The sequence below is a fragment of the Pungitius pungitius genome, chromosome 17, assembly GCF_949316345.1.
Source record: "Pungitius pungitius chromosome 17, fPunPun2.1, whole genome shotgun sequence".
NCBI classification, from domain to species: Eukaryota; Metazoa; Chordata; class Actinopteri; order Perciformes; family Gasterosteidae; genus Pungitius; species Pungitius pungitius.
In genome coordinates, this window is record NC_084916.1 from 11328458 (window position 1) to 11342404 (window position 13947).

Below are 13947 nucleotides of genomic sequence, written 5' to 3' on the forward strand. Positions count from 1 at the left end.
TGTATAATATCTTATTTTGAAATGTGCTCGATATTGGCTGCTTTGGTCTGACGTTTGCAGGGCACAAAGAGCACATCGATCGGCTCTGCTCGCTGCGCATTTAACGTTAGCAAAGTGACCTGGGTTACATTGACACAGCTCATACAAGCTATGTGAAGATAATGTTTAGTAATCATGGCATTCAACCCGTAACTGTTGTTTTTAACAACACAAAAAACTGCTTCCTTCATCTCTCCTCCAAGCTGATATCACATCTTTCCTTGAGCGAAGTAAGTTAGCTGTCAGTTTCAGCCAGCTAGCTAGCAGTAAGCATGCTTACTGCCGCAGTAACGTTAGTGAATGTTTGTTGAGACATTGTTCAAGCGAAAGATATATGAGTGAACGCGTGCCCGTTGTGTCATGTGTCATTTAATGTATTAATGTGTTATGTAGTTAATGTCGTCAACGTTTACTCTAAAAAAATGAACCGAAGCTAAGCTCATTAAAGCAGCAGGCTCACGTGCATAGAGCTTTTTAGTGACACATGGCATGTCCTGGCTTAGACATCTTTCAGTATTGAGTATTGAATAAATATATACGTATTAGATATGTCAGACAGAAGGCATTTAGTAGCCAGTAGTTTCCTTGGATTCTCACTTGGTGGTGACAAAACCTTTGCGATGGTTATAAGTTACTGCATAGTTGTATATCCTGTTTTACAATTTACATCCGAATCCATGAAACAGTGTCTCTCAGAGGATGTTGCAGTATTGGAACTTGCCCTTTCTCTAATGTGTGGTACGATGTTAATGCGGGTATAAGAGAGAGTTTGCATAACCAATGCACAAGCCTTCCTACTTTTTTGTTTGGCTGGGTGGTGTGAAGGATTATAGGCTCAGACCCCCCCTTATCTTACCTCTTATACACGAGAATCAAAAAAATATAACAGCTTAAACGTTGTGTGTCTGTGGTCAGAACCAGGCTTTGGAGTTGTCCTGGGGTCATGGATCTCCAGTGTTCCTCAGCTGGACTCCAAACAGAAGCTCCTGCAGCCTGGACGGCCATAATGTGGAGCTGTGTCGACAACTGGGAGAAAAGCTTGGCCTCAGCGACGGAGAGCAGGTGCAGCTTGACATTGTTTCCCACTCAAATTTGCCCGTAATCGCTACCTGACACATGCAGGCAGTCTTTTGCCAGGTCCGTTTAGGCTAACAAGTAGTTTTTGTCACTCAGGGCTTCCTGAGGCCATGCCACCAGGTCTCATCTGTGCATCAAGTGTTTGTGGAGCCATTGTCATCTGATGACTGGGAAATCTTGGTGGGTTAACATATTGACTTAATCAGTAACATTACCAGCCCCATGTTATCATGGAGAGATGTTCACTATATGTGTAAATGATTTAAAGCATAAATCAATATTTCATTCTCTGTTTTTTTGTGACCGACACACCAGGAGCTCCACAGTGCTGCTCTGGAGCAGCAGCTACTGGACCAGATCAGAGTTGTTTTTCAAGATGCCGTGTTTCCTGTGTGGGTGGACGGCCACACTGCCATCTACATCCAAATAGGTCAGAGTTAATCACTATATAACAGAATTATTTGTTAATAACTAATTCAAACACAACATGGTAACTAGTTATGCCTACTTTTTAAAGTAGTTTTAAAGTTAACGTTTTTTTCAGCTCCTTTTTCATATATTGCTCGTTAATGGTGATTAGTATTCATAACCCAGTATGATCTGTTCTTAACTCTGTGCAGCATCGCTTTCGCCATCTGTGCCTTATGGTCGCTTGGAGCAGTTCACAGAACTAGTGGTTTCTCCTAAGATCCGCACTGGAATGGAGCCCCTCAATGGTTTTCCTGTGAAAAACCGCAAGAAACAGCAAAATACAGATCTTTCGAACTCCTCAGGACCATCATTAGAAAATACCTCTCCCGTCCCTCAAATCCACCAATGCATTGCTGACCTGAAGAGCCTGCTACGTTATATGGTAAAAGGCTCTTACGACCCAGTGACCAGGCTACCACCTCTACCGGACATCCCTGCCCTCTTCACTGACTCTATTTACAGAGTGTGCGGTGCACCTCCAGACTCCCGGTGCACTATAAGCCAAATCTCAACTGCTGTTATTCATTTATTTCCTTGGAGCCATGAGCTGAGTGTTGGGCTAACTGGAGACCAGTCACCGGTGACTTATGGTCTGCTCTCCAAAGTTGTCTCTCCTAAAGAATCAAGGGCCAGAGCCAAGCTGGCTATGGAGAAAAAGAAGAATGCAGGTCTGGTTAAAGTTGGTGGAGGAGAGGAGGTGAAAGAAGATGAAGCTGCAGTGGTCAGGGTGGTGTGCCATGACAGCGAGAAGCTGACACGGAAGGAAAGCAGTCACAGCAGGGGAGAGATCCATAGTGGAAGAGTATGGGTGAGTTTGGTCGCTGTTCATCTATCCACTCTGACCAAAGATGAGCTGTAGCTCAGTCCTGTGCTGCTTTGTCCTGTCATATCTGATATAGTTATTGTGATTTTCAGATCCCACAGCCGCTGGCCATTAGGTTGAATATCATCCAACATTCAACTGTTCGAATTAAGCCAGTCATATCAACTATCAAAGTAGCCTCCGCTATTTGTCTACAGCCTCTTACACCGCTGGTGAGTGCTGAAGTAACCATATGTGATTACAGTATGGAGTTAGATATTTCATTCGATCTCTTAAACTGTTGGTTCTCCAAATGGTAAACTGTCAAAGCTACATGTAATTCAATCTACTTCTCTCCCTTCTGTTCATGTGATCTTTGACTATTTCTCTCCAGCTTGAGGAGGACGACGACGAGATCAAGACAGCTTTCCTCGGTTGGCTCCACACTCAGAGCCATGAACCATTAGCCTGTCTGACTGCACGGTCTGGCACCATCCTGCTACAAGGAACTGATGGTGATCAATTCCTTCTCTTATACAAGTTATTGTAAATCCACCAAAGGCACTTTTGTAAAGATCTACTCATAACTCATACAATGCACACTCAAATGAAAATACTAATGGCTGCATTCCCTGTTCTCCCATCTTTATTTTTATTTATAGCGGTGTTAGAGTTTGCGTTGACTATACTGGAACCGGAACCAAAGAGTGATCCTCCAGACCAGCTGTTTTCACTCGCATCAGCGGTTATTCTGAAGGAAAACATAAAGGTACGCACATCTATGTCATGTAAATTGTCCATTACTGCTCTGTGATAAAAAGAGATTTCTACCTGCAGTTTTTGTTCTCCATAGTTTCATGCAGTTGAAAAACGTAATGCCTCATTATGGCTCATGCCTCAAGGTTCACACTGTGTGTCACCTACAGGTTGACAGAGAGCCAGCGGCATTCCCAGCTGTGAATTCTGCTCCAACTCCCAAACCGGAACTTCCCTCACTTGATATTCTCGGGTAAGCAGGTAGCTTTTTGTGTGTGCATGCGTGGTTTAAACAAGGATATTTTCAGAAATCCCTTTTCTCTTCATCTCATCAATCCTCAGTGGGATTGATGAGCTTAGTAGGACTGGATTTGACTTCATCTCCCACAGCCTCCTGGGTAGTCCCCTCTCAAGGGAGCTTGGTACAACTGGACGGGGACTTCAGGGAGGAGCTCTTCTCATCACTGGTGCTAAGGTATCTGCTAATTTAACCATGATAAGGACATTCATATTTCTACACTACACTTAAAATATTTAATGATGTTTAAGTGTTTATCCAAAGTGTTGAATTAATCACAGACAGCACAAGTTATGTATTATGTCTTTCTCTAACAGTATTGTTTTGTATAACATATACCATTGTTATATATCCCCACAGGGGAGTGGAAAGAGCACTCTATCACAAGCCCTTTGTAGAAAAGCTAGAGAAGATCTGGATGCACATGTTGAGTTGGTGGACTGCAAAAAACTACAAGGTTGATATTTTATCGATTGACGTGTACATTCTGTGTATCAAAGACATGTAGTAGAATATATCCTAGAAATTGTGTGTCTGTGTGTCTTTTGTTTCTTTCTTCTCAGGCAAAAGGGCAGAGACAGTGAGACAGACGCTGCAGGATATTTTTGAACAGGCGGAGTGGAAGCAGCCATCCGTTGTCCTACTTGATGACCTGGACCATTTGTCCGGGGCACCAACCTCACCAGAGCATGAGCATGGCGCCGAGGCGCTGCTGCAACAGCTCATTGCCCAGAGTAAATCATTCATTCTTAACGTTTATTTGTCCAGGGGGGATGCCTGCGGTCATGTGTTTTCACAGGTAGGATTATTCCAGGCCCAGCTGATTCGCTGCAGTCTGTTTGTGGCTGCAGGTCTGATGGACGCTGTGGATGAGGTGCTGGTTCACGGCAGTCTGGTGTGTCTGATCATCACCAGCCAGAGCGAGCATTCCCTCCACCCCTCGCTGACCGAGATGCAAGGGTCCCACTTCATCCAGGGCTTTGTGCGCATCCAGCCATCAGACCAGGTCAACACACAAATACAAGCACAAACATCCACGCACTGTTTAACTTTTATTTTTTTAAGTAACCGCTTTCTTGTTTGTTGTTGTTTGTAGGCTCAAAGAGCTGAAATCCTGCACCGGCTGATACTTAGAAAAAAAAGCATAGTTGGTGAGACCTTACAGACTCTTAACCTGGCAGATGTTGCCAAAGAGACAGAGGGATACACGCCGCAAGACCTACTACTGCTGTTGGAGCGTGCCGTCCATGCCAATACTGTACAAGCAGGACACAGTGACCAGGGTACCAAAGATTTTGGTTACACTCAAATTATACAACTCATTCCATGTTTATTTGAAGTTGATTTCCAGTTCTTTATGTGTCCTTTGCTTAAGGCCTGTAATCTAACTAATGGTGGTCTATTGTGCAACTTCCCTCAGGCGCGTGTCTGTCGTGGACGGACTTCGTGCAGGCTCTGAAGGGATTCACGCCGCCCTCGCTGTGGGGCGTAGACCTCCACACCCCAAGTGGAGTTGGTCTGGAGAGGGTGGGGGGGCTGAGAGAAGTGCGACAGCAGCTAATGGATACCATACTGCTCCCTGCTAAGGTCGGTGTCAGCGTGACGAATCACAAGACATACGGGGGTGTTTTCAGTCAGATGGAAGCCCCGCTATGTCGTACAGCAGCAGCAAGTGAAATAGAATATAGAAAGTAAACAAGGCATTATTACATTACTATAATAAATCCAATTTCATCTTTTTTTCCCATCTTTTCTTTCAAAACTTATTCAAGTTAAGGCTCACAAATGGATGTTCTTTTATTTAATAAGGTCTTAGTCTTCAGAATTCTGCTGCAATTTAATTTTTTTCTAAACCAGACTCTGTAGCTAGTTATGGAAATTGAGGCCTTCAGGCTAGGGGAGTCTTACTACACTTAAAACGGTCATAGATGCTTGATACATAATACAACAGTTATTGCGGTCATCATATTAAGTATAAAACATGTAAATCCAGTCATTTATTATGAGTCTTTGGTGTGTTGCAGTATCCAATCCTCTTCTCCAATCTTCCAATTCGCCATCGCTCAGGAATATTGCTGTATGGCGCTCCTGGTACAGGGAAGACCCTGCTGGCCAGGGCCATGGCCAAAGACAGTGGAATGAACTTCATCAGCATCAAGGTAGACTGGGCTTTGGCTCCGGCAGTCTTTCTTAATCAGAGCCACTTGAATCTTCACTGACACAGGATATGCACCTCTCTCCAGGGACCTGAACTCCTTAGTAAGTACATTGGAGCTAGTGAGCAGGGAGTCCGTGACGTCTTCCAGAGGTCAGTCAACACGGTCACTTTTGTATGACTTCAGCAATTTGCTAGTAACAACATTCAAGTTATAATAATTGTAAGCTCCACTAACAATTATTCACTGAGATTCCTCTGTTTGCTTCAGGGCGCAAGCTGCCAAGCCATGCATTCTTTTCTTCGATGAGTTTGATTCTCTGGCTCCTAGAAGGGGCCACGACAGCACAGGTGTAACAGACCGTGTGGTCAACCAGCTCCTCACCGAGCTGGACGGGGTGGAGGGCCTGCAGGGTGGGTGATGCAGTAGTTGTCACTTCTGTCTGTATGACAATCCACCCATAAGTGCCAAGGGAACAGATTCTATTGGCATAGTTCAGTGCTGCAGTCATGAGATTTTCGTCAATTCGCTCTTTCTTATCGAGAGTTAGATGAGAAGATCAGTACCGGTGGCATGGTGGGCTTTGGAGTGGTCCGTGGGCAGATTAAGCTGGTTTTGGGTATCTGTCATCTCATCCAACTCTTGGCAAGAAAGTGTGCTTGTTCAAAAGGGGAGTATTAAATATTCACTTTCATTGTGGCCAAAATAATAAACGGAAAATGAATTAGATAACCGTAACTGCAGTATTTACACAAGACCTATGTTTCAAACGTACAATACATTTGTCACTTTGGATATAGCGTGACGTTTTCTTCTCAAAATGACAAACTATAAGTTGAATCGATAATATTCCGACATGTTTGCATTTGTAGGCGTATATGTGCTCGCAGCAACGAGCCGCCCCGATCTGATAGACCCGGCCCTGCTGAGGCCTGGACGCCTGGACAAGTCCCTTCACTGCCCCCCTCCTGACCTGGTCTGTGGCATGAAATCCACCAGCTATAAATCAAAATACCACTAGAAATGTAGCAATTATTCACGGCGTGACCTCGTTGGTAAATCCAGCTGTTACATCTCCAGGAAGCTCGTGCAGAGATCCTGAAGGCTCTGAGCGCCGGCATGGCCCTGGCCGCCGACGTGGACCTCGAGCAGCTGGCAGCGGCGACGGAGCAGTTTACCGGTGCAGACCTCAAGGCCCTGCTCTACAATGCACAGCTGGAAGCCGTCCACGACAGCATGGGCTCTGGCTCACCACATGTAGGCACTTCAGACACGAGTCATTGAAGAGCTCTTGTTCTTGAAATGCAACTGTTGGCCAGCCCATTTTTTAAAAACCTTTATTGTTCAGCCATGGTTTAGTTTCTCAAAGCAAAAATAAACGAGTAGTTCTACAACATAATTCAGATGATCCCCAACCAGAAGCAGGATGATCCCCATTTTAAGCTGGTCCATATGTTTTACAAAGCCTTGTGTACTTTTAAATCTTAACATGTTTCCTTGTGATAATCAGGAGCGGAGCTCCGGCTCCGACAGCGACTTGAGCCTGTCCTCCATGATCTTCCCAAACAACAGCAGCGGCTCAGATGATTCAGTCGGGGAGGGGGACACAGGTGTGGGGCTGGACCAGTCCATGATTCTCCCGGAACCCAGTGAGCTCCAAGCAGAAGACGGACCACATTATGGCAATGTTTGGAGAATCTACTTCGGAAGCTCATTCGAGTCGGAGTTGGAGAGTTTACCGATCTCAGGGCTGGTGAGCAGCGCTGGCAGCACATTGGATTTCATTTAACAATTCTAAAATAGTTTCACAGATTTTATTGTGGGATATATTTGCCAAGCTGAGACTTAACCACTTAATGTAAAACAGGAATGTAAAGCATCACATTTTGGGGAAATACACTCATTTACTTTCCATCCTACAGTGAGATGAAACACTGATAAACCTGTTAGACAGAAGCACACAGTAGTTTCGGATTCACTTTAAAGCAACTCTTGACTTAGGAACATACTCTCCTATTTGATACAGCTATAATTATGTTGCATGTAAAAAATCTCAACAGATGTGAAAGAGAAATATTTATATATTAGGTTGAGAAATGTCGTCACAACAATATGTTTGATAGATTTCTTGGAAAAAAACTAGACAAATGTCATAATAACGCACAATAACATTAATAATAAACATAGAAAACAATAGGTCCTCCGCTCCAACGGCAATTATATTGACATTGAGTAGGATACTTTGTGTTGTGAAGTTGAGAGAGCCTCTGTTATGCCAAACGGTGTAGTGCTTTTCAGTGGTTCCCATTTCTCTCCAATGACAGAACTCTCGTTGCGTTTCTGGAACGAACTCCATAAACCACGACTTAACAAGGGCATCGGGCCGGGAGGCTGGACGCTCACTCACCCCGGCCTACATGCCCTCCCTTCAGAGCGGGTACAAAGAGCTCGGCCCGGAGCAGCTGGATCGCCTACAACAAGACATTAACAACATCAAAAACAACTACAGGAGCGCCAACGTAGGTGACAACCATGTCGGAAACACCATCTAGTGTCTCTGTTGGTCGTGGCTGCTAAAAGGCTTCAACGCTGCAGTCTTTGTTGCTCAGTCACACACGTCTCGTTCCCTCTATACGTCTCTGCTCATGGCCATTGTATCAAGCAGTGTTGTCACATTGCTGGTGTTGTCTGCGTGCAGGAGGCCTGTGTGCGCGTGCACTCGGTCTGCAGCCAGCCAGGCCTGCTGCTGTGTCGGGCTCACGTGCACGCCGCGCTGGCCGTGACGAGGCCGTCTCTCAGCAAAGCCGACTGCAACAGATACACAAAACTGTAAGTGTGAGGATACCAGGACTTTGGTATTTTATGATCTACATACCATGAGTTAATTGTCTAATTCAACTTTTCTACTCATTTTCTTAGGTATGAAGCCTTTGACCGTGTAGAAGATGGAAAATCTCTTAATCCAACTACATTTAAACCTGGACAACGTGTGACTTTAGCTTGATCAGATGGGCTGGCTTTACACACATATTTGATTTAATAAAATCAGCAATGCATTAGTAATTTAACAGTGCGGTTTAATAGCCCTAGAGCTCTAGATAATGTAAATGAATATAGTATTGCCTATTGACTTGATTCTGAGGGAGATGGTTATCTACTTATAATGTAATCTGTATAAATGTACAATACCAGGGGATAATTTATGTAATTGTCAAAATAAAATTGTTTCCAAAAGTCTTGCCAGCATGACTTGCTTTACCACTGAATCATGTTTTAATGACAAAAGTCAATATATAGGCTGTTAAGTCATAAAAATGGCATATAAAAAGACAGTATCCACCCATGCATCTTCTTCTGGGGGCCGTGGAGCCAGCAGGCCGAGGGGGGCATTCCAGGCATATCAAGTGATATCATCATGGCCTCCCAGGGTCATACAGGGGGAGGCAGACTATGTGTCAGTGAAACACGGTGCTGAAACGCAGTCAAAGTTGATGAATAGAGTTTTCCCCCTTCATCCGGATTCAAAAAGTGAGACTGAAAGATATTTAATTAAATGTCTTTGTTTGGTGTTCATCTTTTTCTCATGTAGCAAAAATGGTACAGCTGCTTTTACTTGGGAAATCTGTGTTGCATTATAAAATAAACTATAAATACTATATTCCTTAAACATTTCTAAAGTTAAAAAAATGTGTGATTGGTTTTATAGCCATTTGGTGGCCTGTGTTCTTTTCTATATTTCCTGGTTTGAAACATTAAGAGCATTAAAGAGCATTAACCTTTGATGTCTCAGTGATTGACGGGTCCCATGACATCTCAGGACCCTTCAGTCGGTTCCTTTGCTGTTGCAGCGAGGCGTCTTGACACTATTTCCTGCTGTCGTCCCACACACACACGGGCACCGGCAGGTTCAGCTGTGTTAAATATAAATGGCCAGGTCTCGTCTCGAGTCACAATGCAGCATGAGAAAAGGACCCCAAGGGGGAATTCTTCTCTCTTACGCCTTTTCCTCACACACCTGCAGAGACCAAAGGCAGGAATTAAGTACTGTCACTCCGAGGATCTATTTAAAAATATTCAAACTTCAAGAAAAAGTGACATTGATGAGCAGCTTCACTGTCAGAGGGTGCCGTCTGGTGGTGGCACACAGAGAGAAAAAAAAGTCTTACCATGCAACAATTATTGATTAACGTAGTCCCCACGGAAGTCAGACATCATGCGCTGCCGTTTGCAACAAAGATCCATTTTACAACATCAAGAGGTGTCAACCTTCATCAGAATTAGATCCTGAGCGACGCAGAGGAGAACAAAAGACTTCATTGGGAAATGTTCACTTGCTGCGAATGCTTTTCACTATAAATAAAATGAGGTATTTTGACATAGATTCGTGTGGTTGTGTGGGGCCAGATGAAATGGGTTTAGGAATAGAAAGACATTTAAAAAAAGACAGCAATGGGTTTCATTTGAATATCTAAGCAGAAAAATAATAAAGTGAGAAACAGGTGACTTTGGGACTGTTTTAGCTCTAGTAGATTTAGTTTATTCTTGACAGGTGTTTCCTGCAGGAACGTGACAAAAGGGGAAAAGAAAGTAAGCCATCTTAGAAATATAGACAGAATTGTTCTCAAGCTCACGTGATTAGAAGAATAAGAACGTTCTCCGTTAACATGGTTTATGATATGTACTCAATTCAACCTTAAACAACAACCAAATCATCATTTAACACCAATCGTTCAACAAATGAATGTGGAGTTTGTGTTACAATGTCAAGAATGAATTTCTAACAGCAGTATTTTATACCAGAATGAAAAACAATAGCAAACAAACCCTAATCTGAATCTTGTCAGATTTTTATTGAGATGTTTCTTCTGACAAAGCAAACCAGACATACAAAACAACCGCATCTGCTCAAACTTTGGAAAATGACACAGATTGAGGTTGTCATGGCCTTTCCTGAGCTACTTCTCTATTTGACTCGGATTAAAAGAGACAGAGACGTGAATGTGTCTGTGATCTCAGAGATATTAATCAGTAACTCTGCAGCTGGAGGCTTCCATCACACTGCACCCAGCGTTGTTCTGTGCTCCCCACGCTGACTGAACCCAGGAGAACAATAATGTTCTGCCAGGGATATGGATCTGTCCTCGCAGTAATCAATAACATTACTGGGTCCACATCGCTCAAATGTCTCCACTAATGAACCAGAAAGAGAGGGAACAAGCTGGGAAAATAAGTCAATGCAAATGATGAGCAGCAAAACTTTCTCAATGCCCCTCTAGCTGCTACTTGGGCCCCATCAGATTACTTATTCACAGCAAGACAACCCTTTTTTCAATAACACCCTCAGGGAACGACTGAACTATAGCGATCGATAATACAGGACAAGAAATAGCAGGTTTAGTTTCTTTGTTTGCATTTGTTGCTTCCTCAAGCCCTCCCTGCCGATGGTTTTCATTGCAACGCGCTGCCATACGTACATTTGCACACGCATGGCCACCGGTAAGATACATCAAGTATGTGAAAACAGCTTCTTTGTCTCCAGCAGCACATTAAACAAACAGATATAATGATCAAATATCTAATTAGTTAAACATGACATGTCTCTTTTTAGGAACATTGAATATCTTAAATACTGAACAGACAATGTTTCTGTTGTTTGACATGTATATTTACATTAAAATCCTATTTTCTTATGTATGTTTAGACAACTTCCCTCTCTTTCTGCGTTGTGTTACCTTGCTAATGAGTGGCCAACAGCTCGATCAGTTCCAATGAATGTACAGACATGACTTTTACACGTCCGCATGCCGTGTGTGAGGGAGACGCAGGCGGGGGAATTAAAGACTGCGTGGTGGGCAAGAGGGAGTGTTTTTAGGTTTTCATTCATACATTCTATAAACCAGTCCTTTTCGGATTGAGAAAATGCAACTTAAGCTCCAGGGAGAGATTCATAGCTTTACCTTTGATTGGAGCGCTTTAGATGACGCCTGAATGTAGGAGAGATTCTACAAGTGCTTCAGAGATGACAGCTTCAGGTTGCAGATCTGAGGGCTCCTGAGCAAAATGAACCTGGAGTCTTTGAGGGGATTGAATAGCAGAAAAACACTGTATTAAATCCGACCAACTAAGCGTGTGAGATGTGGAGTATGTTTAAAACAAAATAATTGAAAATGTGTAGTTTCTTTGTATCAGAGTTTAGTAAAGGCTTTACGCGTGTGCTGCTTGAACCAGAACCAACTGCTAAACAAACACACCCAGAGGTGGACTGGCACTAATGGTTTTGATTAACTTGTTTTAAAATGAATGTGGGAAGGTTGGAGGCATTTAATCATGTCGTATGCTTTCTGTTAAAACAGAATGGCCTGTGGAGTGATAGAAGTCCTAATCTATACACAGCTCTCACTCATGGTGTACAGTCCATCTGATGGATGTATCAGCACAAAAAAGTGAAAATCAAGCAACGCTGTCCAAAACACCAACAGATCCTTCATGTGAATGTGTTTTGTGAATGAAGACAGGAACAGAAGGAAAAGTAGGTACAGTTCGTAAATCTTTAATGTAAACATCAGTTTTGAGGGGCTTTGAAAAATCCTAAAGAAAACCATCTGAAGGTATTAAATATGAAGGGGGAAATATATAAATCATACTAGAATAAAAACATGATCTGTTTAAATAAAAAAAAATACATAAACGTTCAATTCTGTGGCCGTATACTCCTGAATACACACAAAAAAAGACAACTTCCCTTGACCAAACAATAACATCTTCTTTGTAATACTAACTCAATTAGGCAGATTCACAATTTTAAAATCCCTAAATTAGGACCATCTTAAAAATGATGAACAGAAAAAGCTCAAATATTGCTTAGGAATGTTTTGTACAGCAGTAATTTCAACGAGAGAGAGACAAAGGGGGAGAGACGAGTGTGTTTGTGTGGTGCTTTTAAGGTTGTTTTTGGCAAAGCGACTCTGTAGTTGTATACAATATGCAATAAGCCGCAGTGCAAGAGTAACGTTACATTACACTTTTTAAAAGAACGTGTTTTTTTCCACTAAAGAAGGCCTTCATTTAGAGAATTGACTTATTCTAACAGTCTTCAGTAACTTGCTTAGCAGGACAGAGCGGATATTAGAGAATATTTCCATGAAGTGTTCCTCGTAAAATCTACTCTAATCTTCCTGTCAGCCTCTTGGAAAACATTTAGCTCCACAAATACTGTCTGTGAGAATGTGACAGGAAATACTGCTGAAAAGGTGCAACAAAACACAAACCCCTTCCTCTCTGATCCTGGACTACACATCATCCATCCCTCCCAAGAAGCCCTGAGGGAAGTAAACATAAAAAAGGACAACAAGGAAGATACATTTCTAACATTGGTCTACCACAATCTGCAATAAGGACTGCAGGTGCCTTCAGTCGAGGAGAAAGAGGGAATGTCTCAAAACAGCAGACGCCGAAGGAGAGTGCGGAAAGAGATGGAGGACGACCAACGACAGGCGAAAAAAAAATGACATCCCCGGTTTGTCTTCTCCATGGCAACCTGAGGACTCTGCAGACCAGAGTCCCCTCAAGCGCAGCGAGCCTGTTAATATGCACCGTTGTCTCTCTTAAGGAGGTCTAGCAAAAAGCAAAGAAGAGGAAAATAGTTCAATAGATCCTTTTTCGTTCAGTCACAGTTCATTTTTTTTTTTACATCTACATCTTTTTTGTTTTGTTCCAGTTGATAAGAAAAGGGAATTGGTTTAAGGGAGTACAGTAGGCGCTGGGTGGGTTTGGGCTCATGGGGTCGTTCTTCTAGTTACAGTCGTAAACAAAGTCATAGTTGCTAGGTTCTTTGGGAATCGGGGGCGGGGCGTCTGGGATTTGGATGTTCTCTAGATCCAAGAGACGCAGCTTCATCTCCATGGTGAGCAAGGTGTCCATGTCGGATTTGGTGTATTCGCTGGTCATCTCCTTACCCAGCAGGGCGTTCAGACCATCTGTCCACACGCAGTACTGCAGAGACATAGACAGAGATCCATCCAAAATGACCAAGAAAGACTCTGGGGTCATAACTAACTAACTAAATCCGTCCAAATCCACAAATAAAGCACGCTATGTTTTTGACACTGTGCAGACTCGACCTGGCATAAAAGAAGCAAACCACCAAGAGAATGAATGACGACAGAGAGGAGTTACACTGTGCATGTATAAAATAACCTGATGCCCTAGTAAACAAAAAAGCTTTGCGCGATCACATGTGTTCGTTCCGTCGCTGCTGGCTTACCTCATTCTTGTCAGGAGCAATGAAGTTTAAATACTCGTCCGACTCATAGAGGACAGAGAAGGCCAGCTCTAACACCTCCTGGAGA

At 43.1% G+C, this 13947-nt stretch overlaps 2 protein-coding genes across 10 annotated transcripts in view; one reads left to right on the plus strand and one right to left on the minus strand.

Annotated features, from left to right (window-relative positions):
- The first annotated feature begins 57 nt into the window (after positions 1-57).
- On the plus strand, positions 58-8836 carry pex1 (peroxisomal biogenesis factor 1). The gene is made up of 24 exons (XM_037474804.2): positions 58-269; positions 955-1101; positions 1213-1296; positions 1432-1546; positions 1737-2395; positions 2503-2622; positions 2784-2904; positions 3052-3158; positions 3316-3398; positions 3488-3620; positions 3804-3900; positions 4007-4177; positions 4295-4449; positions 4540-4726; positions 4864-5030; positions 5468-5602; positions 5687-5751; positions 5870-6012; positions 6472-6575; positions 6680-6856; positions 7110-7352; positions 7924-8118; positions 8298-8428; positions 8519-8836. Exons 1-24 carry the CDS (start codon positions 162-164, stop codon positions 8601-8603), a joined length of 3732 nt encoding a protein of 1243 aa, XP_037330701.2. The 5' UTR covers positions 58-161; the 3' UTR covers positions 8604-8836.
- Positions 8837-12124: 3288 nt separating this feature from the next.
- elmo1 (engulfment and cell motility 1 (ced-12 homolog, C. elegans)) overlaps positions 12125-13947 on the minus strand; it is a 74982-nt gene continuing 73159 nt past the window's right edge. For all 9 annotated transcript variants that reach the window (XM_037473920.2, XM_037473918.2, XM_037473919.2 and 6 more), the window contains 2 exons: positions 13863-13940; positions 12125-13591 (listed from right to left, as the gene is read on the minus strand). In XM_037473920.2, the coding sequence (XP_037329817.1) occupies positions 13391-13591; positions 13863-13940 (279 nt within the window). In that variant the 3' untranslated portion in view covers positions 12125-13390. The remainder of the gene's footprint in view (positions 13592-13862; positions 13941-13947) is intronic.